The sequence below is a fragment of the Corapipo altera genome, unplaced genomic scaffold (assembly GCF_003945725.1).
Source record: "Corapipo altera isolate COAL_440 unplaced genomic scaffold, ASM394572v1 49, whole genome shotgun sequence".
NCBI classification, from domain to species: Eukaryota; Metazoa; Chordata; class Aves; order Passeriformes; family Pipridae; genus Corapipo; species Corapipo altera.
Window position 1 is genome coordinate 1,304,566 of NW_020884879.1, and position 25,474 is coordinate 1,330,039.

A 25,474-nucleotide genomic window follows, 5' to 3' on the forward strand; every position below is an offset into this window, starting at 1 on the left:
CTCTTCTGTTATGTGTCTGGGTTTCTAAAAAGAGCATTTATTCTTCTGTTCAGTGTGAAATATATGCCATGGGTTAGTTTCTCTGTATATAATCATAGGACCATATTTTGCTATTTTAAATTTTCGGTTCTCTCTTTTTTTTTTTTGCCAAGAGAGGATATAATAAATTATGCCTTAAAACTTTGCTCTTTATGATCTGGTACTAAGACAGCTGAGATCACAGGTGGCTCTTGGATGACTGAAGGCCTCACAGATAAAAAGAGCAGTACCATGCATTGACTCTAAGGGCAAAGTGAGAAGAGGTGGATGTTCTGGAGCACTTTTGTAATATGTCCTGTTTCAAGCGGGAGGGTTGAACTAGACAATCTCTAGAGATCCCTGCCAATTTCAGCTACTATAAGGTTCTGAATTAGGAAGAAAGTTTTCTTTAAGACGTAGATGTCTGCAGCCCTTGTGGCTTGGAATTTCATCTTCATTCTACTCTGCCTTTCCAGTGATGAGTACAATGATAACTAACAATTTCCTCCCACCTTCAACATTTCATATTCCTGTTGATGTCTGGATACTCAGATCACATGAAAAGCCAAATTAAGACCCTGTAAATTCACACTGTTTTCAATAGAGGGCACATTGTGAATTTTGGCTCACTCCTGAAACTCTGTGTACAAGGTACACAGATGTTACATAGCAAAAATATTTATGGCACTTGTTTCTAGCTTGTGTGTCCCTTGCAAGATCTGAGGTAAGTGACCGCATTATTTGTTTCAGAAAATCTGACTGGGAAAGCTTGAAGATACCCATAGTAAAATTGAATTGTTACCACTTTGCACACTGTATTTCTAACAATGCATTTTCCCTAACAGATTATAAGGAAAAACACTCGATATTTGGGGGGGAAAGAAACCAACTTTACAGATTTTTGTTAGATACACCTTTAAAGATAAATGTCTCATGGGGATTTGTATGTGGGATTGGACCTAAGTGAAGACAGTGCAGAGAGACAGAAATTCTGCCATTAATCATAGTACTTTTATTTAAACAGTAAGGTGTGATTTAATGTAAGTGGTTTTATTTTCATTCATACTTGATGGTGAGTTTTGAACAGTACTGTACCCCAACAATTTTACAAATATAATGCTAAATACACTGTTTATTGCTTATTGTTTTTGCATGAACATAAAACAAGAATAAATAAGGCACCCTACTAATATGCTGATTTCATGTATTGTAGTAGCATGCACAAAATTTCCTTTTGCTTTTGCAAGTCACTTTTCTCATTTTGCTTATTAAAGAAAAAATAAGAGTTCATTATCTGGGCAAGGACCAGCACTTGTCTTAAAAGTCAAAATTTTAAAGCACTTTCCATTTTTTTTAATTCAACCGTCCACCTTACGAAACAGCTTTCGTATAGCATGTCCCAATTTCTTTTTCTAAAGACAAAAAGTATTTTTGTTCTTCCTTTGCTGTTACTAGGAAACATGCCTTGCAAGAGGAGTGTTCACGTACTGCTTGAGACAAAAGACCTGACTTGCTTTTTTTAGCCGCATTTTCTTCTTGTACTGACCCCGCTCAAAAGATAAAAATAAAAATGCAGAGGCATCTTTGCTGACTTCTCTTGTGTGGCTGGGCCCAAATCAGTGATCAGCAGAAGGCAGGAGCTCCATAGAAGCCGCTTAAGAGCCTTGTTTAAATTTTAGCATGCCCTAAATTTGGACTTCCCAACAGTTTCAGAATATATTCTGTCCAACTGGCCTTTTTCCTCACAGGCCCACGTTGGCTGTCACTGTACGTCAGGGCTGAGGAGAACAGCAATGCCTCAGCCAACCTCACAGACCCATAAGCTGCGAGGGCAGAAATCGGTTTGCAGTGGCTTCAGTGATTTGACAACCTACTGCCAGAATGCTGACAAAATGATCAAATAAACAAACCAGAGCCGGGACTTTGACCTTCATCCCAACTTTCTTTGAACAGTTTGTTGCATTTTTTTCAGAAATGATATGAGACAGTACCAGAGACAAAAGGTTGGGATTTTTTTTTTTAATTTAAAGCAGATTATATAATAATTTCCCAATGCTCTAATGTTTATTCTTTAAAACTGAAATGTTCTTCCAGGGTAATATAAACATAGCAGGTTGAATCATCAAGTTTACCAGTTATATGAAGCATGTATTACTTATATGACAACACCCAGGTTTACATAAAATTTGAAATGCAAGATGTCTTTTAATTATGTAAGTTATTACAGTACTGTTTTAAAGGAATATTTTGGTTATATGTAAACACTATAAATTAGCTCTTTAAAAAATAATCATATAAGACAAGGATGGCATTGACATAGTCTAAAAAACAATAACCAGCCCTAAATCTGAATACTCTCAGGGCAGAACAGCAAAAGCAGGTATCAATCTAATGCGATGAAATAACATGCTGAAATTTTGATTTATTTGCAGAATCGGTGCTTTTTTTTGTTCCCTCCTTTTGTTTTCATATTTTAAGGTTTTCACTATCAGTGGCCTAAGGAATGGGCCAACTTGTACTATGAGTGACAGGATAATAGAAGCTATTTTGAGTGTCGCCATTCTAATATTAAAAGCCATCTAAATTAAGTCTCCTAAATACATATTGGTTTAAATTACAATCCTGAGGAATTATACTCTCTCTACTTGATAGTTTTGGTTAAGTGCAATTTGATGTATGCAGAATGCTGTTTCATTTAAGGTCATTCTTAGTAAGGCATATTAAAAATAAATATAAAAGTGACAACATAATATTTAGTTTCTTGCTACAAAATCTTAGGCAAAAATATTTTTGCATGTAGTAATGGACTTTATCCATTTGCTGGCTTACAGGAGTTAAAATTTGTGCACTAAGCTTAACTGCCCTTGTCAGAATGTGCCACTGTGCTATACTAGTGGTCCAAAGCTACATGCTTAAGATCTTGTTTCCATGCTCAAACATAGCTTGCACAAACTGCTTGAAGACTCTGTCCATGTAAGTGCACTTCCTTGGCCATATTCCTTCCAGAAAACCAATATGGCCTCCACACGAAGTCAGAACCAAAGCAACGTTTGCGTTTTGTTTGGCAGTTTCTACTGGTATAGCTAAAAGGGGGGGAAAAAGTTTTAAGTCCTTATCCTTCTAAGAAATGCCAGACATTGAATAATTTCTCTTAAACCTTTCTCGAATTATGTCTGAATAAATAGGCACAACATGAACATACGCTTAAATGTATCACAGGATTTAGAACCGTAGCTGTGTTAAAAGCCATTTCTCTCTTCATCATTAACTGACCTGATCTGTGTGATTTTTTTTTTTTTTCTGGCTGCTGTAAAAGTTTCAGCTTCACCTTTCTTTCAGTCTGACTGATGAAACAGCACCCATGTTAATGCATACTTAGGATTTGCTATGAATAGTGTAAGTAAAAGGACAATCAAGCCTGTAGTTTTTAACTGGTATTGCAATATTCAGTCTTGGAAAAGCTGAGGAACTGGGACCTTAATTGCAAATTCAATTCTTTTTGTATGAGACTCCAAACACAAAACCTTTAATGTCACAATAAGATTTGGTCTGTATGATATCCTATCAGCTAATATTAAGGATTATCCTGGGTTATTATCATTACATCTGATTTGCCATACATTTACACCTGCACATTTTGAGCACACGATGCAAACACACTGGGAGATGGTTCTTGCCCTGAGGAGCTCATAATCTAATACACAAGGTAAAGAGAAAAAGAGGAAGGGAAAACAATTGTAGAAGGACACAGAAAGCTGCTCTGCGTCACCCACTAGGTTAGTGGTTCTCTACTGAATAGTGACTGCTAGAAATTACTTAATTTAGAATTTAGTTTATTAGAATGGGTATTACAAGGATTTTTCTTTTGCTGGGTTAGTTTTCTTGCTCAGCTTCCTGGTCTGGTTCCCTGTGTTAATACAAATATATGAATGGTGGCAGACACAGTCAGATGAGACCTTCTATGAGGTGGCCATTTCAGTGATGGCCTACAGTTAGCTCAGAGCCATCAGTGAATGACACCTGAGATATGCACTGATCTGGAAGTGTGCAGGAGGGGAGGCTTCAGTGCCTCCTGTTATGACTATGCATAAATGTGTGGCTTAATCAATGCTACACCTGGGCAGTTCCCTTTGTGAAGGAAAATAAAGGTCAGCTAGCACAGACTGACAACAGAGAAAGCACATGACTTTACAAATGGTATTTTGGTGTGATGGAATGATCCTGTTACCATATGAAGTGCTTGACATAGCAGTGGAACTATATCCAGAGTGCAAACACCACAGATCCATAAAAATTAAGTTATTTAAGCAAATCCTCTGGCATTTTAGGTATGTTAAATGTACTCCTGAACAAGCAGAAATCTCAATACATTTCAGTAAAGAATGCCTTACTAAGTTCCAGTTTTCAAGTAATATATGAAAGAGAAAAAAAACAAAAATCATAAAGATTTTTTGATTATTCAGGATTGACAGAAAAAAAAACAGCAAAAGAAAAATGAAGGGAGTAGCAGGAATTTCACTGTGTTGTCTAAAAAACCTTAAGACTCCACAAGAAAATAAATCTCATTTTAAGTCATACACTGCTGAATTGCCTTGGCACTACAACACAAAGGAGCAAGTTATTAAAAAAATCTCTATTGCTTCCTCAATTATTTTAAAGTATTTTTGAAGTGAGATTTTTAATCAGGTTCAATTTGGGGGGGGACCAGTTGTCCACATCCCTTCCTGACTGCAATTCCTTCAGAGACATCTCCCACTCACCCCTATTTCTAGGAGTCTATTCCTTTACCCCTTCATATATTTACTATCTCAAAGGCCATTATCCTTGAATAGTCACTATCCCTGCATATCGATGTTCTTTACTTTCATCTGGATGTTGGCAGACTCACTGCTGTGTGCTTCACATGCCTATTTGCCTTTGTTCTCAGCAACTAGAGTAAGAGCACAGAGTAACCCCTTCCTTAGCTGAAAAAGGACCCCCAGCCAGAATAAGTCACACAAGAGCTTGAGTGCAGTGACTGTGGTGAACAGCTGTGCAACTTAAAATAGATCAGAGCAGAAGCACTGGACCCATAAAGTCAGGGGAGCGGTCTGTGCCTCAGAGGTCCTTACTAGCAGTGCCTGGAATGACGTGCTCTGTTCCACTCCAGGGCCTCAGTATGAATGCTAAACCGACTGTCTGTGTAGCAGGGTTAGTGTCTTTTATGAATGTGTGTTACAAGGTTCCTGCCCATAATATAAGGTACGTGGCCGTGGCCTGGTGGAGCGCAGACTGGGCTCCAGAGGGCAATGGGGATTCCCTTGTGGAATACGTGAGGTTCTTGGCTAATCAGTGCTACCCATGTCTTCCACTTTGTCCCTCCTTTCAAAATTGTGTGCATTTTATAGATCCCAGCATTTACTAAGTGATTCTGATTCTTTAGTATGTGAAGGAGCCACACTTCTTACTCACTCTATAAGAAGTCCTTGGCTTTTCCTTTGTTCAGCTGGAAAACTGGAAATACTGTATACAGTATCTCAGTCTTTGAAAGCAGTGCTGAGGCAAGACTAAAAACAAAAGTCAATGAAGTAAAAGCCTAGGCTGAGGAATAGCACGGGCTGAAAACAAGAGATGCAGAAAACAGTGTATTATTTCTTGCAGTCCAACACATGCATCATTTTCAGACTCAGAAAGTGCTCATCTAGAGTTTTGCCTGAGTTAATCTGCTAAGCAAACTCTGATCTGCCTTTCTTGGATTCTGTGGATGAACACATTGCCATGCACAAAGAGAGTGGCTGCAATTCGTGTCAGCTTCTGCTGACTGCATAGGGACTTGCCCACTTATCTGTACCAAGCCATCTGCTCCTCTTCCCTCCAGTAGCACGTGGGCCATGTTAAACGGAATCCCAACAGAGAAGTGGGGATCAGACACAAACCCCAATCCTGCTTCACGCAACGAATCAAACTTTCCACAGCCATTCTGCAGCTCTCTCCCTGGTCACTGAGGGGACTAATAAATAGGCTTCTGTGCAAGGGTATGGGGAGGAATGTGTGAGGAGGGACAGACTTGACTTCCAGTAATCAGAGAACTCCATCAGTCCTAATGGATTCAGGATCAACTGCTTACGGGTCTGAACATACCTCTTCACTGGCTAAGACTGTGCAAAGACATGACAAACACTCATTCTGGCAGACTAGTGTCAAAAGTGTAGAGAGAAACATCCTTTCCTAGTAAGAAACTGCTTTGCTGGGGGATGGGAAGGGAGATGATAATAAATATCTCCTCTGTTGTGCCGACTCAGCTGGGAAACCCCTTACAGGCAAAGCTCACTGTGACCTCTGTATACCTGTCATTCAGAGGTTGCCAGCATAACCATACCTCCCAAATTGGTTTGCTGGTGGTTATTCATTCCTAAACTGCTTGGCAGTACTGCAGGGGGTGCCATGTGGTGCCTGCCTCCAAACAGCTACAGCAGCTCTTTCCTAGAAGCCTACCAATCCTGCACTAGGCTGCTAATTATCTTCTGTGCCATGTAAAGTGCAAGCCACACAGGTCTTCACAAATGTCATCTTCCATCATCCTATCCTGAAGTTGTCCCTATTCATCTGTGTAACTCCTCCCCAGCAGAGTTTCTTGCTCTGCAGCTTCTCGTGAGAGAACTGAATATGCTGTGTTGCTCTCCAGTGCCAAAATGCAAATGATGCTTGGCAGTGGTGTGGTACTTCCCTTAAGGCTGCTTCTAGGGACTGTTAGCCATCCAATAAATAAAAACACAGTGCAACAGAGCAAATTCTGCAATGTAAAGGGCAGATGAACGGAGCACTGGATGTGATGCACTCTAGGATATAGGATGGCATGCCAAAAGATACCACTGTTCATTGTTGTCTGCATGTAACCTTGTACTTCAGTTTCTACTGGCCAAAATTTGTACTGCTGTTTGATCCAGCAAGCACAGGTCTGTTATTTGTGATCACAGAACCACAACAAAAACATACATGTGAAGCTTAAATAAGTGACTGCTGTCAAACACTCCATTGTTTGGTTGATTTCTCTCTATTCCTTAAACTTTTACCCTAACTGTTATCTGTCTGCCATTCTTTGGCCATTTCGTCTCTCCCAGCAAATTCATTCAAATATGCTGTTTACATAACAGGATGCAAAATAACACCTAAGAGCAATTACTTCAAGTTTGGATTCAGGGGAACAGAAAAGGTTCAGAGAGTTCAATAAAATGTACAATTGAGCTTCAGACATGCACTTATTTGTCACAGTGGATCAGGAGGGAGCTGGCATGGTACCTAGCTTCAAGGGCAGGCTTCCAGCTCAGGCACAATGCTCACTAGCAGCAATTAGCTAGGCATTAGTATAGTGAAGTTTAAGTCAGATGCCTAATACACTGCTTAAAGTCTCTGAGGAGAAAAATGCCACTTCGGATGAAAAGTTAAATGTGACACTGATAATGAATGCTGTTGTTCCATCTTCCTGATTTATTTTTCACATTTACAAAATAAAAGGGCTTGACTTGGTTTTATTACGTATTTCCTGCAACAATGGCTTGTTTAAATTAGTTATGGTGAGAGAAGTGTCATGCAATGAAGAAGGCATTTGTTTTTATTAGTTAGTATTATGCAATATGAGAACTGCATTCCAGAATTAAAACAACAGATACATCAGCTGCCAAGCTCTATGAACTTTAAACAGCAACATTAAAGAAATTAATGTTTATTATTTAATGCACATTAATTGTTTCTTCCTAATACTGGATTGAAATCAAATGGTACATTTTCACAATATATTTAAAAATAACTGCTGGGAAGTACAAAGTGTACCAAAATGTACATGAGAAGAAATGATCAGGTTGTAAGAAGCAACAGAGGCAGCCTCTGCACTTTTTAAGGGAACTTCAGGTCCACATTGTGTAGTGACTTGGGTTTGTATCCCTCAAGCTCTGTTACAGGAAGATAGATGTGTCTGGCTTTATGGAGACTATTTAAACACAAAGGAATTCTGGCACGGCTTTCTCCCTGATGAGTTTTCTAGGCCTGTTTCCCAGCTCTTGGAAACTACAGCTATCTACAACAGAGGTGGAAGGTAGCTTAAAAGCTGGTAGGTATTACTGGGAGAGATGAGGAATGAAATGACCAGTTCCCAAAGTCAGTAAAAGGCTGGGGTCTGCATGAGAATGAATTTTGTGGCTTTGAGTCCATTATGCAGTTTGTGAGTGGAAATTACCTCTGATTGTGACAGGCTTACATGTGTCCACACATTTTTAAGTCAGAAAAAAACAAGCCCATTGCCAGAATAAAATCTCTTCCAAGAGTAACACCAGTCCTTTATGTTTGCTAACATAAAACAGTTCACAGAAGTGTCAAGATGAATGAACTCCAGTAACTAATGGCAGCAGATATAAACCCTAGGCTGCTAATCAGGGTGCTCTGTGTCTCCTGCCAGTACAAGGATTCACATTGAGGGTGCCCAGCATAAACGAAAAAGGAGCCCAAGATAGACATACAGAAGTACTATTAGCTGTAAATCAACATTGCCTGGTGGGCCTTTCTAAGGGAAACTAGTCACCACAAGGACAAAGGGTTACGGCTAACAGCATTAACTCTGTGAACAAGGAACAAATGAATGGTTAACAACACAAATATTTTCAGGGAAAAAGGCTGCTTAGGGTCAGAGTTTAGGAGAAGATGGACAGTCATTAGAACAGATTCTAACACTTCTTGTTTCAGAAGTGCAGGTGCTCTACCTTACCTCCCTCTACACTGCGAGACCTCTAAGGCATTCTCATAATAGGTTTGATACTAATCTTACACAAGCAACCATCTCACTGTTCACCAAGAGTTGTGTTACTTTTAAAAACAGCTTCAAGGGTGGAAAGATCTGCTACAGCTGTACTTTAGGGCACTCATCTGTTGACTAGTCAAACTACACAGTTGCAGAACTTTTGAGGCTGTAGGAGACTTCTTTGAGGACATTTAGTCCAACACCCCTGCTCAAGCAGGGTTACCTAGAGCAGGTTTCCCAGGGCTGTGTCCAGTGAGGTTTTGACTATCTCCATAGATGGAGATCCCCCAGTCTCTCTATGCCTCTCTATTTGACCACTCTCACAGTAAAAAAAAGTGTTTTCTAAGGTTCAGATTGAGTTTCATGGGATTGGATCAATACTTGGCTCTTGAGAGCTGGAGGTTGTATTCTAAAATTAAAAGGGGCTGGAGTATCTGTACTAGCTTTCATCTAGCTAAGAAATGTCCCAGTCTCAGTGATAATAGGCTGGAAAAGGGACAGAGGCACACTGTCTGGTTCACTGCTGTTGTTACCATGCTAACTAGGTAGCTTACTCCTGTCACAGTTACTATTTCACTGCAGGACACAAACCACAAACTAAGCTAGAGCTAAGCATAGAGGTGAAGCCATTGTTCCGTCTCTCAGATACTTCATGAAAGAAACAAGGCACAGCAGATCACCCACCTTGCAGTATGATGGGGAAAGTCATCCCCAGGGTCAAAAGACCCATAAAATATTACCTTCAGAGTCACTAGTCAGATTTTATATCTGGACATAGATTTTACGGTCACCCATCCATTCTTATTTCCAGGCCATTACAAGCTTATAAGAGAACTTGCAACTGTCCAATTTCAAGGAAAAAAAATAAACCGCAGAGGCTTGTAAATACAAAGGGACTAATTCTGTCTCACAAAGTTCTTGAACCAGAAATTGTTAGAGGTGTATGTAGTATTCTGGAATAATATTACTGTGTTGACTCAGATCTTACTGTTTTTTAAGCCTCTGTTTCGGCCAATGTAAGGGATAGGTAGTTTGGGTAATCCAGAGTTACCATTTTTTCCTTCATATTAGATGGCTGTCACCTCTTTATATTGTTCATGCTTTTTGTTCAAGAGGAGAAGAAATCAGACTGTCTTTTTCTAGTGCACACTACTGGAGTGGTCTTTTTCTCTTCATGTCACATTTGTCTCTAACAGGTCTTCGAACTATAAATAGTAATGTGTGTGCATGTTTTCTGTATACGTTGTGCATCTGCACGCAGATAAAACAGTACAACACACAAAGAGTCTCTTCCAGTTCCTTCATTTTCCACTTGTTTTAATATGTTTGCCTGCTTAAATTGGTTTCATGACTCATTCTGCAAGAATCTCACTTCACTTGTGGTGGCAGAAAAAAATTTCCCTGAAATAAATCAAGTGCTTTAACTAAGTTTTAAAGGTGTTAGGTGTTCACTGCTGAAGACTGTTGCCTCAACCAGCTGTTCATTTTAGTGGTTTTCCTCTACATTAGTTTCTGTTCCACCTCTCTTCTCAGACACTATAACCAACACACAAACTGCAGGAACTGGCATATCTTTTTAGGATAGGTAGCAACATGGTTTTGATCCACAGAGCAAAAGTAAAATGTTCATAATGATCACGTGTTTGGCAGAAAACAGAAGTCAAATGGAAAACAGAGTTTTCAGCCAGTTATTTAGCTAATATTGCTGGTTCATCTTCTAGTTAGATTCTTATTAATTTCAATGGGCCTCCTTCTAGGAGCTCACTTTGTGTATATCTCTTCCCTTACCCTAGATTTTGGCCTACATGCTAACTTAGATTTTGTCTTACTTTTAATTTTCAGGCACTGGAGGTGGCACTGTGAACAACAGCCAAGAATTTCACGTCATCTGAAACATAAGTGACTCCCAGATATTCTTTGTAGGGACTGATTAAAAAATAGCAATAAAAAATTTGTTTTCACTTGCATGGAACTCTGAAAATCTACAATCCAGACACCTGAATCTGAGTTCCTTTTTCTAGGTTCTCTTCGTACTTGATGAATAGAAATGGATGCTTCTGAGAGGGTACTACACCTGACATCTTCCTTACAGTGAGATAACTCACACCCTAAATATGCATATTTCTTTCTTTTGACTGTAAAGATTCCATTAATGGTTAACGAGGCCACCCCATATACTTTTGCATTCTTTACTAATCAGGTCTCTCCATCATCAGCTGTTTTATATGTGTCTTACACCTTAGGTAAACTGCAAATCTGTGGAAGTTTTGATCCTATGTACAAGCCACATTTAATAGACCTCTACATATAGGTCTGAGTTCATTCTCAAACCTATGTAGTTTGTCTTAATGACTGCATATACAGATAAATATATTTTAAAAAGCCTAAACTTACCATGACCTGGTGAGAAAACATCATCCACAGAGTTTAGACATAACACTGGAATTCCTACTGACTTCAGCTTGCGACATGGACTAGCATCTTCATAGTAATCATCAATTGAACGGTAGCCAAACATGACTGAAGTGAACTGCTTATCAAATTCTCTAACAGTTCTAGCCTGAAGTACAGAATTCAAATAGGGAACTATGTCAGCATTTTGAAAACAGCATCCAGCTAAAGCAGAAGTAACATTCTCACATACCTTCATCACAAGATCCATATCAAATAATTTCTCCAACATTTGTCGATGCCTAAAAAGAAAGAGAGAAAAATCAGAGGGCTTTTTTTTTTGTTGTGTTAACAGATGTAGAAGTCCTCTGCTTTTCAGATACATTATAGAAGTAACTTTCTAACAAGAACATGCTTGTTTTTAATTTTCTATCATAATAAAAATCTGTCAGGAATCCAAGAGCAGAAGAATTATTCATTCATATGCAGGCACATCTAGCAACATAGTAAAAGTCTGCATAAGCCATGAGAAAAATGCCATAGATAAGAGAACTTGATATTTGAGAACACAAAATACACTCTAGTTTTATAAAGCAAAAGATGAACTAGCCCTTTCTGTGCTTTTGCAGTCAACATTGACTTAAAAGAATTGGTATATATACATATATACTCCTAAGTCAATATGTGCATGTCTAAAAATTTTAAAAATCCATTTACTTCATCTATAAATACAGAAGTACATTGGGCTTGTGCTGAGCCCCTTGAGAAGCAGATAAATTTAGCCACATTGATGACAATCTTCTTGCAAAGATCCTTTTGATTTCAAAACTTACCGAAGAATGCACACAGAACAGCTATGCAAAGTGTTGTTACAGCATTAATTTTGCCAAGATTATTATACCTGCTGTAGATCTCATACTAACATCCTTCCACCTTTCTAAGTAGTTCAGAAGGCAACTCACCTGCTGATAGAGGACTGTAGACAAGTGGTCAAGTAATAGTTGAAAAGAAGCCAGTTTAGTGGCTTCTCCAGAGATTCTACAGATTCAAAAACATTCCAACCCGCAGAGAAAATTGCAGCTGCCATTAAAGGAGTGTCTCTGCCAGTTTTGCCCAGGTAATTTAAAAGAAGCATGCTACAAACAGAAATGAAAAACAGAAACATATATACTATCAAATTGTTTGCTTCAATTTAGAGTAAATATAAGTCAGCCACCTTTTTGCCTGTTTTTCAATAGTTTCTTGTATCAGCCCTAAAGTTGTGCCTAATACAGCTAAAAGGTAGTCAATGTAATCAACACATGACTCATGAAGTTTACTTTCTCCTCAGAGAGGAGACTGCTACACTGTGTAGGGTGTGGGTAGGAATGCATTTAGAAATAAAGATGTACTAGTCTCATTTATATCACTTAAGAGATGAAAAGGTCAAACAAATGATTCTTACTCATGGAACAGGTATTCCCAAGTTGTTAGTAAGTTTTACCATCTTAAAAGGCCTTGGTCTTCCTGATGTGTTAAATCTGATAAATGTACTTGAAAAATGCAAGCTGCCCTTGGCATGCCTGTCTCACTATGAAGAAGTCTCTTGAGTTGAAGGTAGTGCCATTACCCCACCTCACACATGAGAGAACACAGTTGTTTTATAACACACAGTATGTAAAGAATGAAGTGCTGGACAACGAATAAAACTAGAGAAACAAACTTATGAGCCAAATAAATGACTTAGGTCTTGTCTTTCTGACCAATCACAACTTACAGTCTCTACTGCTAATGTATACTTATGTTGAAAAACGGGAGAGTTCACAAGTATCTGACCCTTCAAATGTAGAAAAAATAAAATAGCAGGAAACTGTAAAAGAAAAATACTAATAGAAAAGCTGTCTTTCTTTACTGCATGAGACCTCAAAGTTTACAACCACCGTTCTAATACCAAGCCCTTAACACAAAGCATTACAGTTAATTGTTAATATAGCTCCCTGGACCACCAACACTCTGTACCTTGGCTTCATCTTCTGTACTTTAGAAGACAGCAACCTTTAGCAAAGACATCATGAACCAGCCTGCTATCACAGAGACTTTGTCCCTGTGCACTACCTAGCAGATCATAAGACAGCAGTCCAACAAACCAATAAAAAAAAAGTTGCAGTAGTAGAAGAATCCACTTCTCTAACAGAGTGCACAGAGTGTATGTCATAGGGAGAAGGTTTAGGAATCTTTATGTTAGAAAATGAAGTCCCTTTCCAAAACAATTCATATTGAAGATCAACAGAACAAGTGGCCTTTAATTTACATTTATATGTCTGTGAACTGAATGTTTATTTTAATTCTTAACTGGACAAATCTGTCCTGTATAGATTATCACAGAATCACAGGATGTGCTGAGCTGGAAGGGACCCACGAGGATCATCGAGTCCCACTCGTAAGCCTCCACAAGCAAGGGATATGCTGGACTACAAAAGAAAGGTTTCTGCAACAAGAAAGGCTTCTCTAAATCTTTTGATACAAAAAAGACTCAGAACAAACAGCATCCTCTTATTTCTCCTCATCACTGAAGCCAGTCATTTCATCATAGAAGGCAATCAAATCACCTGGGCATGCTTTGTCCTTGATGAATGCAGTCACCTTCTTATCCTTCATATGCTTGCAGATGGCTTCCAGAGGATCTTTCCAAAGAACTGAAGTTAAGCTGACCAGCCTTTTGTCCTTCCTGGGATCACTATTCAATGGAGCAGAGAACCTACTGACTAAAGGTTTGTAAAAAAGGAGTGGCTACCTGTCTCTCCTGTCTTTACTGCTGAACTCGGTTCTCAGGCCTACCAAGTCCCTGTGCCTAGTGACAGAGTATGGAAGAATGGCAGCAGAAGATCAAGTTAGGGCCCAAATTAGGGCCCAGTTATGCAAACCTGGCATAGACATGCCAATGGAACCAGCTGAAGTGCACCAAAGCTCCAGAAGGAGGTAGCCAATGTCATCATGAGACTGCTATCTATCACTTTTGAAAGGTTGTGGCAATTGTTGAATATTTCTCATGCCTGGAAAAAAGAAGCACCCATCTACAAGAACTGCAAGGAGAAGGAAATACAGGCTGGAATGCCTAACCACAGCCCTTTGGGAATATCCTCTGGAAGCCATTTCTAAGCATATAAAGGTAAAGAAGCTGACTAGTAACAGCCAGTATGGATTTATCAAGGACAAAGCATGCCTGAGCAACCTGATTGCCTTCCATGATGAGCTCATTGATCATTCGTTGATTAGGGGAAAGGAATGCAAGTTGCTTATTTTGACTTTAGCAAGTCTTTTGACAGTCTCCATATAGTTAAATTGGAGGAGCATGGTTTGAATAGGTGACCTGCAACATGCATGGAAAACCGACTAGACCACTAGGCTCTGGGAGCTGTGATCAGGAACTTGAAGTGCAACTGGAGTGGTTGGTCCAGATACTAGTAGTGTTTCTCAGGGGGCAGTAATGGGCCCCATACTGTGTAAGTAAGTCTTCACTAACTGGATGATGAGATGGAATGCACCCTTAGGAAGCTTGCACATCAAACTGTGGGGAATGGCTGCTGAACTGGAAGACAGCGCTGACATTCGGAGGGACCTCAACAGGCAGAATGAGTTGGCAGAAACTTCACGAAGTTTGACACAGGAAAAATCAAAGTCCAGCACCTAAGTAAGACTAATGACAGGACAGAGAGCAGCTGAAAAAAACTGGGCAAATAGAACAATCCATTCTTGCAGCAATGAAGACAACTAATGATATGCTGTGCTTTGTCAGTAAGAGCACAACAAGCAGGTCTAAGGAAATTATTTCTTTCCTGTATATGACACTTATGAGACTGTATTTGGAGTACTGCGCCAAATTTTGGGCTTCCCAGCAAATTTCTCACATACTGGAGAAATTTGTGTCTTCATACTGAAGACATTTGCAAAATCCCTGTAACATGAATGGAAAAGGATTGGCCTGATTTAAAAAGCTTCCAAGTTAATTATTTGGTTATCAATAACTATATTGCTTGAACAAACATTTAGTTATTCCAAAGCTCCTACAAGTCATTAGTAGATTAATGTCAATATACAGGGCCATATCTGCCCACCCTCCATAAAATTTATCAGAGAGTGGGAAGTCTCAGGACTTTACCACTGTGTCTGTAGTATTTCTAATGAAAATTCTCCTCTTCTACGATTTCTGTTAAATAGGCTGCCTGAACATTTCTTCTAGATTCTAGCAGTGATTTTTTTTCTGAGAAACTGTGCTATCATTGTCTGTTCTAGCTGTGCTTTCTGGACTGCAGCCAGGACACAGCAAGTCTTAATACCACATGCTCTATCAACCCATACTGGTTTCAATAACAATACTACTTCTTGCTTCTGAGCCAGACAGAGCAGATACCCACATCTCTTCCAGCCTAATCTACCCACACACTGCAGAACCCAAACAGAGTGAAGACAAATCTTGTCATTTCATAGGTTGCTATGAAACATGGTATATTAGCTCTAGTTCCTATTTTTTATCCCTCTATTCCAAAGACAACCTCCATAGTTTCCAAAGATTGTACTGCCTACCTATTTGGCTGTCAATCTCTCTGCCATTGTTTCCCGTCTTTCTCCACCCCCCTCTAACTTTTGAACGTTGGCTAATTTTGACCTTCCCTGATACAGAGCTGAAAGGCTCAAAGACATGAAGAACTTTCTGAAAGTCTTCTGCATATTGACTGTTGGAGGCAGACCCAAGTTAGCTGCAGTTCAGTAAGTAATGCAAGTATTGCAGAGGAGTAATTTAAAAGGCTACAACAGTCTTATTTTACAACCACAGTTTAAGCTGAGACTTGTGTTACATAACCTTACCCTCCCATAGAAACACCTGCTGCCATGAACGGAGCCGAGGGGTGCAAGCTGTGTACATGATGAATAACGGCCTCTAAATCCTCTGTGTTAGCTGCACAGTAAGTCCTTGGTGTCTATAAGGAGTCAAGAGGGGAAAAAAATGCCATCATAAGCTTTTGTATTATCCTTTAAGGGCAAAGCAAACTGAACAGTGGATCATTTATATAACAAGATAAATTTAGCATTTATCATGAAGCTTTGCTAAGTGGCAAATACAAACCCAGAGCGTTTCACGAGTAGATTGACAAAAAGTTATACATGTTATCATTACAAAATAAAAGAGATGACAGATATCTTCAGCATCTGCAACCTCCAGGTCATTAGATGAAATCTGAACAGAGAGCAGTGAGCTAAACTAGATAGAACTAGATCAGAACTAGATAGGCACTGATATTTTTAAAATACCCTGAGGAAATGGAAACATATCATAAAGGCTGTGATTTACAGAAAAGGAAGTTATAATGACAATTTTACCATCTTCACCCACATCCAAATGCAAAAGAAAATATTAGATTTCAAGTTCTGACAGCCAGCATTTAAAAAGTAACCAATATTTAGATTCTACATCAAATACAACCAAACAAATAGATAAATAAATTCCCCTGTGATATTTACCTAATTTAGTAAAATATCCTATTAACTAAAGTAATGAAACACATATATTATCCCTTTTTTGTCTATCATTAGCGACTCTGTAAATCCGGAATTGAGACTAGGAATGACTTCCACTGGCATCAGTAATATCTGGGTAACCCCTTCCCTGCTACTGAAGGATAAGCACAGCTTTTTAGCCTTATCTGCACAGACATCTGGAACAAGCCACAATCTGAGGGACTATCTGGAGCAGTACAGGGGAGACAAGTCCATTTAGCTGCAATAAGAATCACAGTAAAAGAAGTTTTTTTCTAACAGTGTTGTCCAGATTTCATCTACAGCAAAAGAAAGCTTTTAACTTAAGAGTTGTTAGTAACATGTTAATGATATTGATTTAACTATTGGCAGTGACTGACCTGCCAAACTTCATTATAAACATTAAAACTAAGTATAAAAATACATAATTATGAATTAATGGAACTTATTTGTTGCCTGAAGCAACAATGTATTTCAAGACTGGTTTTTAAAATTGTTTTCAGTTAAACAGCCAGGATACTTGTGGGTGATTTTAACAAGTTTAATGAGATGAAACTAATTACTTAAAATACATTTATCAAAAATATTGAAATGTTGAAGTCAAAGATCAAAAAACTTGAAAGAAAAGCTAAATCTGGATAATTAAAATTGAAGACATTTTTAATTTCCATTTATGTTGCATTGCCAGTTCTCATCTACATGAATCACTCTTCACTGTTTTACACCCTATTAATTATAAACAGTGTGAATGTGTTTTATTTTAATTAAATTGTCAAGTTTACATGGAAAAATAAATTATTTTTGGCAACTAGGGTGTAATGTATTCTAAGTGAAAGTGTATTTGATTAAAAGTTTATAGAACTAGAGACACATCTTGCACTTTAACTTCAGTTAATTCCTGACAGTTTAACATCTCTCTCTCTCCTCTCATTGTATGAAGATATTTTAAAACACCATCTTAGCTTACACTGGCTGCAAGCAATCTAATTCTTGATTATTCCATAGCAATAATTCACAGTAACTTTCAATAACCAATGAGAACAGCATTCTTTAAGTAACTATTTTTTGGTATAAGTTTGAATTGATCTTTAAAGAGACTAGAAAAAGAACTGTTACATAACTAATTTCTATTGTGGTGCTCAACCATGCTGCAAACTCATTAACTAGGGATTTTATATTAAAATGTAGAAACCCCTTTGCAAAAAATGTGATAATTTCAGCTGGTTTGCTTCACTGCAAGACCTTATAAAGCTTAAAGATGTAAATCCGATTACAGTAAAATACACACAATGCATCCAAACAAGAGATCTTTTCTCTTAATGATGCAGAAATTCATCAATAAGGACTTTGTGTGTCACAAAACTGCTTTGTAGATCCATCTGCAAAAGTATGCAGAAAACTACTCTTAACATGGCAATGTTTGCATTGAAATGCTTTATCTGATTATGGGAAAACATTCTGAGCTTTTTAAAGTTTGAAACTAGGGGATTAAAAAATGCAAAACAATACCAAGTATTATGCACATTCATTCCAGCTGCAGAACTGTCAACAAATCCCATATGAAGAAACAAAGCTTATTCAGCAATATTTCATCATGCCTTGTCCCTTGCTGCAGAAAATGTTTAGCTTCAAGACTTTTTCATCTGAGGAATGGCCAGTTATTTCTGACCAAACATGATATGTCTGTCCCAAAGACAAAAATTTGTCTTCTGTCGCTGAGTTTCTGTCAGAATTGCTGAGAAAAATACAAGAACACATTTAACTTTTAGGATATGGCTATCCATATAAATCTGGTTCATTAATTCACTAACACGCAGTATGGATTAATTTTAATGGCACAACTTTTTTACCATATCAAAATCTATTTTAAACTCATGTTGGCAACTGGGAAAGTAATTACAATTGCTTATATTTGGATTTGTATGGTAAAATATACTGTAGTATTTTTTGAAAGAAAAACGTAAGGATTGTTCTTTTTAATGCTACAGATATTAGTAGCTGAAAATATTTCATAAAATGAAACGCTCAGAAAAATTGTGTGTTGACCAGTTGACCTCTTAGAGTTTTAAAATAAAATATGAATATTGGCACAATTGATCTACCAGATGGCTAGATTCTCTTCTCTAGATTTTCAACACATGCTGTGAGTGTCTCTCATTTAAATCCAGCTGTACAAATAGACACAAATGATTCCATATATACCACTTTTAAGTGAGATGTTTATCTCAGAAGTCATCCTTACCAAAAGATCCTCACCAGCAATTCCCCGGTTGTTAAAAACCACGCATCTAAAAATTGAGACAGTAAATTCAATTATACATATTGTTTATTTCACTAAAAAGATAACTTAAACACACACAAAAATGAAAACGCATAAAGAAAAATGAGCCTGTTCTATGAATAAGTTCAGCACATAAACATTTAAAGACCTACTGATCCTAGAGCCTGACCTGTGTAGAACAAGCTTTATACCAAAATTGAGTTCACTGAGGTCAGTGGGACTCTATATGAGCCCCTTGATTTGCTGGTCAAGGTCAAATTGCAGGATGAGAACCCCAGGGTTTACCTGAAGATGGTACAGACATGTCCTGCCTGCACTCTGCCATGAGCTCTGCCAGTGCAGGGCTGAGCTTAAAGCTGTGCTCTGAAAAAGAATGTCAGATATCCATGTGCAGACATCCTCCAAAGCTACATAATTGTATTAAATTGCAAGAAATGAGCCAAATCAAAATTATACTGAGAGCTGCATCTAAGTTGCAGGTTCTTGGCAATTTTTTTTTGTCTGGTACAGCATAAGTTTCTGTTCTCTCCATGTTGGTGGGAGTCTCTGAATCTTCTAGCAGTATTATCATGATTTAAGGATCTATACTTTCTTAATAAATCTTTCTTTTCTATTACTCTAGCACCATCTCCCTGTAATAATGTTGTTAAATAATATATACATATTTTAGATGAGTTAAAGGCATGAAAAAATACTTATTTTGGTATTTTTCTCAAATGTTGCTGATTAAAAATAAAATTATAGTATTCTCTTGAACTCTGACCTAAAGCTCTCCTTTTTAATGCTATATCTTCTTTTCTTAGGTGATCAAATGCAGATATTACTTTCAGGAATACTTTAAAACTTAATAGTAACAAGTTGTTGATTTCAGGGCTACCTCTGATATTTTTTACTGCTAAGTTTTAAAGTGATTTTAAAGGTACTTTGAACAGTCACAGTGCTACTTTACTTTTATAATTTAGTAAAGCAGCTATCCAAACCTCCAAATAGAGAAGAGATAGCCAGACATAAAACCTCATATGTACATATTTGAAGAACTTATTATAGTCAGTACCAGAAGCCAATCTGCAAAGACAAAATGTAATATTCCAAATACAGGTTCTGGAACAATGACAACTTATTTTGACGTGCAGCAGCAATATGATTACATAAAGGAGTCTACTCATCGACTAATCCACTTATTTTACCCAACTCTGACCAGAAGCCTCAAGAACAAAACTAAATTACACTGTGACAATTAAGAAGCGACAGACCTCCTCCTTAAACACCAACAGTAAGAGCAGGCTAGCTCTCCTTTCTGCACGCAGGAATTTGAGGCTGCTGAATCAAGCAATTTTGGCATTCAGAAGCTGACCTCCTCCAAGGCCTACTGATAGCAACCCATCCATACAAGTTTTCTTGGAGCTGAATACAAACTCCTTCTCTAGAAGGGGTAAAGGTTAACACAAATGCTGATATCATAATTTAAGAAGCAGCAGTGAAAGCCCCATGCAGACTTAGCTTACTTTCACTGCAATCTCTCGGGCACCTCTGTAGATACTAAAACAGCCCTTCCAAATGTACTGCCTGTTACATAATTCCACTGTGATTATTATTACTAATAAGACTTCCTTATATAAACTAATGTATTTAGATCTCATTTGCCTTTGGAAGGCATCTTATACACGTACATAATTATATTTGATCCTATTAGAAGCAGCAAAATACTAGCAATGAAATACAACAGCACCTATATCCCAGCGTTTCGCTTTGGTGGATCATATGAAGAATGTAGGATTCCTTGCTCGTTCCTGTCAGGCCAGGCAATAACAGGACGGTGGGTCTTGTGCTGGCATCCGGATAATATAAGCTGTCATTATTATCAAACCAATCCAATGAAATCTGTCCTCCATCTGCTGTTTTAATGAGCTCACTGAAAGGCACATTTCAAGACAACACTGATTAGATTGAAAAATACATACACACTATTAAGAGTGCTTGCAGGGTACAAATTACCAGGTGTGAATTCTACATTTTTCATTATGTTTTAATACTCAAAGTGCCACGTCTGCATGTTTACCATGCAGAAAGAGTCACACCTACAGCTGACTAGAGTTAGAACAGTCAATTTGTGGAGTAATTCCTGTTCACAGTAAATGAAGAGCTGGCCTTTTATAAATTGCTGCTGATGTACTGGAAGCCTGTTACTAATGTGATTTTTGGCACTGCCCTCTGTTTTATAAAGGCTTGTGTACTGCAGATTTCCTTTGGATCATCTGAGAATCTTTTGATAGCACATTGGACAATGAGATAAACATTTATCACATTTTTTTCCTCTTTATCCAAGGAAGCAGAATATATAATGGATGGCACTTTGTTATGTTTTAAACATGTGGAGCACAGACACATACTACTGTATCTTCCACCCTGTATCTCCACAAACTTTGCTAGAATGCACTTTTAAGCCATATATCTTAACAATGCAACAAATATTATAATATCTCAAGAAGTTAAGCATGCACTAAACAATGGCAAAAAGGTTTCATTCCTTTTTTAGAAACATGCAGCATCTTCCCTCTTCCTAGCAATGAAGACACTGTTCGAGAGAGCTGGTGTAGCAACTACCAAAATGTATGCCTACCTTCCAATTGATATTTCCTTTTAAAGTCTTGGTAGCAACTACTCCAGATTTTAAAGGCAATCACCCTTGTTGGAATCTAGCTCAGCTTTGCCCTTTTTTGGTAATAGGAAGTAGATGAAATGCTGGTGTGTACTGCCAACACAATCTCAAATGTGCAAAATAAGCATTGCCCCATGGAATTATTTCTTCCCTCACATACCTTGAAATAGAAATATGCAAGAAGGACTAGAAAAAGTGGACATGGCCATGCCACTGAAATGTTCCCTAATTACTAAAACTAAGGGAAGCTGCTAAATGCTAAATCTATTCTACCATGCAAGCAGAGCTGAAACAACTTGTGTTGCATCCAGGTTCCGGCGCATAAAAGTACTTCTCCTTAGGTCTTGTGCCAAATGCCTCATTTGCCAGGCTAAGGCTCATTTCTCTGTGAGAGAGATCAGCTGAGGGCAAACAATAAATATAAGGGTTTTTTTCCCTCTTAGAATTTAGGCGTCAAAGAACACAACATAAACCCCACAGGTAAAAGTTACTCTGAAAAATCCATGAAGTTCTGTATATTCAAAACAAGGCTGAATGTGGCCATGCTATGGTTAAGGTAGAATATGCTGGTTTAATGGACAGATACAGTGACTCTATGTAAAATTACGGTTTTCAAACACCAAAATATTTGATACACCAGATAATTTGCTGACATCCAGAGAAACCCCAACAGGCTGCAGAAATGGATTGACAGGAGCTTCATTAAATTCAATAAGGGGAAGTGCAAAGTTCTGTATCTGGGAAGGAACAACCTGTGTACTGGCACAGGGTGGAGTCTGACTATCTGGAAAACAGCGTGGCAGAAAAGGACTTGGGGTCCTGGTGGACACTGAGTTGAACATGAGCCAGCAGGAAAGAAGACCAACAGCCTGGAGGCTATGGAGGCTTAGGAGTCTTGCCGCCAGGTCAAGGGAGGTGATCCTGCCCCTCCATGGAGCACTGGTGAGGCCACACCTGGAGAACTGTGTCCAGCTCCAGGCTCCCCAGTACAAGGAAGACATGGACATACTGGAGAGAGTCCAGCAAAGGGCCACAAAGATGATGAACTGGGGCCTATCTCCTCTGAGAAAATGCTGGGAGAGCTGGGACTGCTCAGCCTGGAGAAGAAAAGGCTCAGGGGGAACTTAGCAATGCGTTTACATACCTGAAGGGAGGGTGCAAGGAAGATGGAGCCATGCTCCTTTCTGTGGTGCCCGTTGACAGAACAAGAAGCAGTGGGAACAACCTGAAACACAGGAGCTTCCCTCTGAACATCAGGAAACAGTTTCAATGTGAGGGTGACTCAGCACTGGTACAGGCTGCCCAAGGATGTTGTGCAGTCACCATCCTGAGGGAAATCCAAAAACCATCTGGATGTGCTCTGGGGCAACTGGCTCTGAGTGACCCTGCTTGAGCAGGGAAGTCAGACAAAGTGACCTCTGGAGGTCTTTTCTGACCTCAACCACTGTGTAATCCTGTGAACATATAACCACATCAGTTTCTATATTGTCACTAATATTTCAGTGCTCCAAAACTCTCTGAGCTAAAATAGGGCCATTTGGAACACTGACCTTTTAAACCTACTGCATATTGAATCCATGATGAAGACAGTTTCAAGCCTATGATGGAGTTGTAAAGGTGGGCATAAAGCAAAAAACACACAAGCACAAACTTGAGCAATGACAGTAGACGTGACATGATCAGAGTAAGGTAACAACTGGCTAGCAAATCAATCACTTAAAAAAAAAGGGGCACTTACTTCCTGTACTGTACTTGGGGTCTAGATGTGATAAAGGGGCGCAGGAGTGTCTGTACCCGACCTTCCCAGCACCAGATCGTGGGATAGTAAGTTTCTGTCACAACAGGGCAATATTCCTCGAGAAAGCGGCAGAAGCGGTCATTGCTGGCCACCAGCTGGGGTTTCTAGGAAGAGAGACTACAGTCAGGCATAGGCATTCATATAAAATAAACTAAAAAACAAATAAAGAAAGAAATTAATAATTGCTTAAATCCTCTCTGAGTGAACTGATTTATTTCATAAAATCATTTGCAATGCTTTTTCCTTCCGTAGTAAAGAGAAAAGTAAATGAAAATCAAATGAAATGCCAAGATGCCCAACGGAAAAGTGAAACCCAGTAAACATAATGGACCCCTTACCTATTTCTAATAACATACTGATCTAGCTCTACTTTTACCAGCATTGTATCTTCACTGACAAATCAAAACCCCACCATCTCTCGGTAGGTGAGAAAGATTTTACCAAGTCTGTTTTCTTGGTCTGCACAGAAATAACGCTTAATTCGTGCATGCACTTTGACCGTGCACGTGCAGTACCTACTTTAACCTGGTAGGACACTCTCCTTCTATCTCATACTACAGTACAAGACTGCATCGGTTCTTCATCTCTGATAATGCTCTGCATGCAGAGAATTTCCTTACAGTTTCCATTTGTATACCAATTAATGTTAGCTATCCCTGTATAGCTAATATCTTATGTTTTAGCAACCATATTTCTTAAGCTTCTATTTTACAGTGACTCTCCAATATGCAAGCATTCATACAGCAAAACCAGGTACTTTGAGGAAAATCGTTACATATAAAGTGCAGTAGTGTCACATCCTCACTTCTTTTTTTCTCCTGTGACCAAAATCAAGTACCCTCTTCTCAGTGAAGAGGAAGGCTATGTTCTCAGTGTTCTCTGAAGGACTGTGGCAATACTCAGGTCCTCAACAGTCAAAAACCTTTTGATATGCGTATTTTCAGCTGATTAAGCATTCAACTAGGCGCTCTCACCACGGGGCCACTTTAGATCTGATCAGGCTCACTGTATCCAAGTAATTTGCGATTGCCTAATTTACCTATGAAACCATTACTGATGAGAAGATGTACAAGAGTGCTCTAGCCCCCAAAACGCTGCCATAGTGGCTCCAGAGTTACTTAGGATGGTACCGACGACAGTACAAGGACAGAAAAATTACTTTATCACCTGCCCTGCTAGTAAACCAAATAGGTCAGGGTTTTTTTGTGGAAGGAGGGTTCCTGACCTCCCTTTCCAAACCACGGCATCCAGCCAAGCTCTCTCCCTGGTACAGCTGCATTTTGGGGACGCAGGAGGCCAGAGCCCCTTATCCTCCCAGACCACAGGAGCTGTCCCTCACCTCAGGCCGGTGGTCCCGGGGGTCACCAGAGGTCCCCGCGGAGGAAGCAGTCCCGGCGGGCGGGGGTGGGCTGCACTGGCCGGGGCCGTGCGGGGTTTTGGCCGGCCGGGACCCCGAAGCGGCTCCTCCAGAGGATGGACGGCGGGTGTGAGGACGAGGCGGCCGCAGAACCCTACCCCCCAGCCATTCAAGATGCCGATCCCCTCGCCTGAAGGGCGCCGGCGGCTCCCCTACGGGCGGTGGGTCGCGGTGACCTTCCCGGGACGGTTCCCCTTCGGCGGGACACCTGCGGAGCCCGCCCGCCCCGCCGCCCTCCCGCTCACCTTGGCGATGCTGTTGAGGTAGTAGCAGGCGTAGGCGACGCCGAAGCCCAGCACCAGGGACAAGCCCACGCCAGAGCCGAAGAGCCCCACGCGGACCTGGCTCTCCAGGTAGAGGGAGAGCTCCCTGGTCAGCACCTTCCAGTCCATGGCACACGGGGGGCGGCGCGGCACGGCGCGGCACGGCAGGGTAGCGTACACCGGCTGCCGCGGCCGAACCCACCCCACGGCCGAGGGAGGAGAAGGAAGAGGAGGAGAAGGAGGAGCTGCCGCCTGCCTCCCGCTGCCCGCGGACCTCTCCGTGCTGCAGCGCCGCCGGCGGCATCCCCGCACCGCCCCCGCACTGCTGGCCGGGCCTGGGGCCGACTCCGAGGGGTCACGACC

The 25,474-nt window shown here is 39.7% G+C and overlaps 1 protein-coding gene across 1 annotated transcript; it reads right to left on the minus strand.

Moving 5' to 3' along the window:
* Nucleotides 1-1,007: 1,007 nt before the first annotated feature.
* ABHD3 (abhydrolase domain containing 3) lies at nucleotides 1,008-25,384 on the minus strand. The gene is made up of 9 exons (XM_027638572.1): nucleotides 25,094-25,384; nucleotides 23,372-23,535; nucleotides 20,704-20,886; nucleotides 18,936-18,981; nucleotides 16,025-16,137; nucleotides 12,142-12,315; nucleotides 11,433-11,481; nucleotides 11,183-11,348; nucleotides 1,008-3,101 (listed from the first exon to the last, which is right to left on the minus strand). Exons 1-9 carry the CDS (start codon nucleotides 25,238-25,240, stop codon nucleotides 2,923-2,925), a joined length of 1,221 nt encoding a protein of 406 aa, XP_027494373.1. The 5' UTR covers nucleotides 25,241-25,384; the 3' UTR covers nucleotides 1,008-2,922.
* Nucleotides 25,385-25,474: the final 90 nt, after the last annotated feature.

Coding starts and splice junctions, on each gene's coding strand:
- ABHD3 (XM_027638572.1), bottom strand. CDS start 25,240: ATGGACTGGAAGGTGCTGACCAGGGAGCTCTCCCTCTACCTGGAGAGC. Junction 16,138..18,935: donor TTGCTGGTGAGGATCTTTTG/GTAAGGATGACT, acceptor GACTCCTTATAG/ACACCAAGGACTTACTGTGC. Junction 11,482..12,141: donor CTACAGTCCTCTATCAGCAG/GTGAGTTGCCTT, acceptor CTTTCTTTTTAG/GCATCGACAAATGTTGGAGA.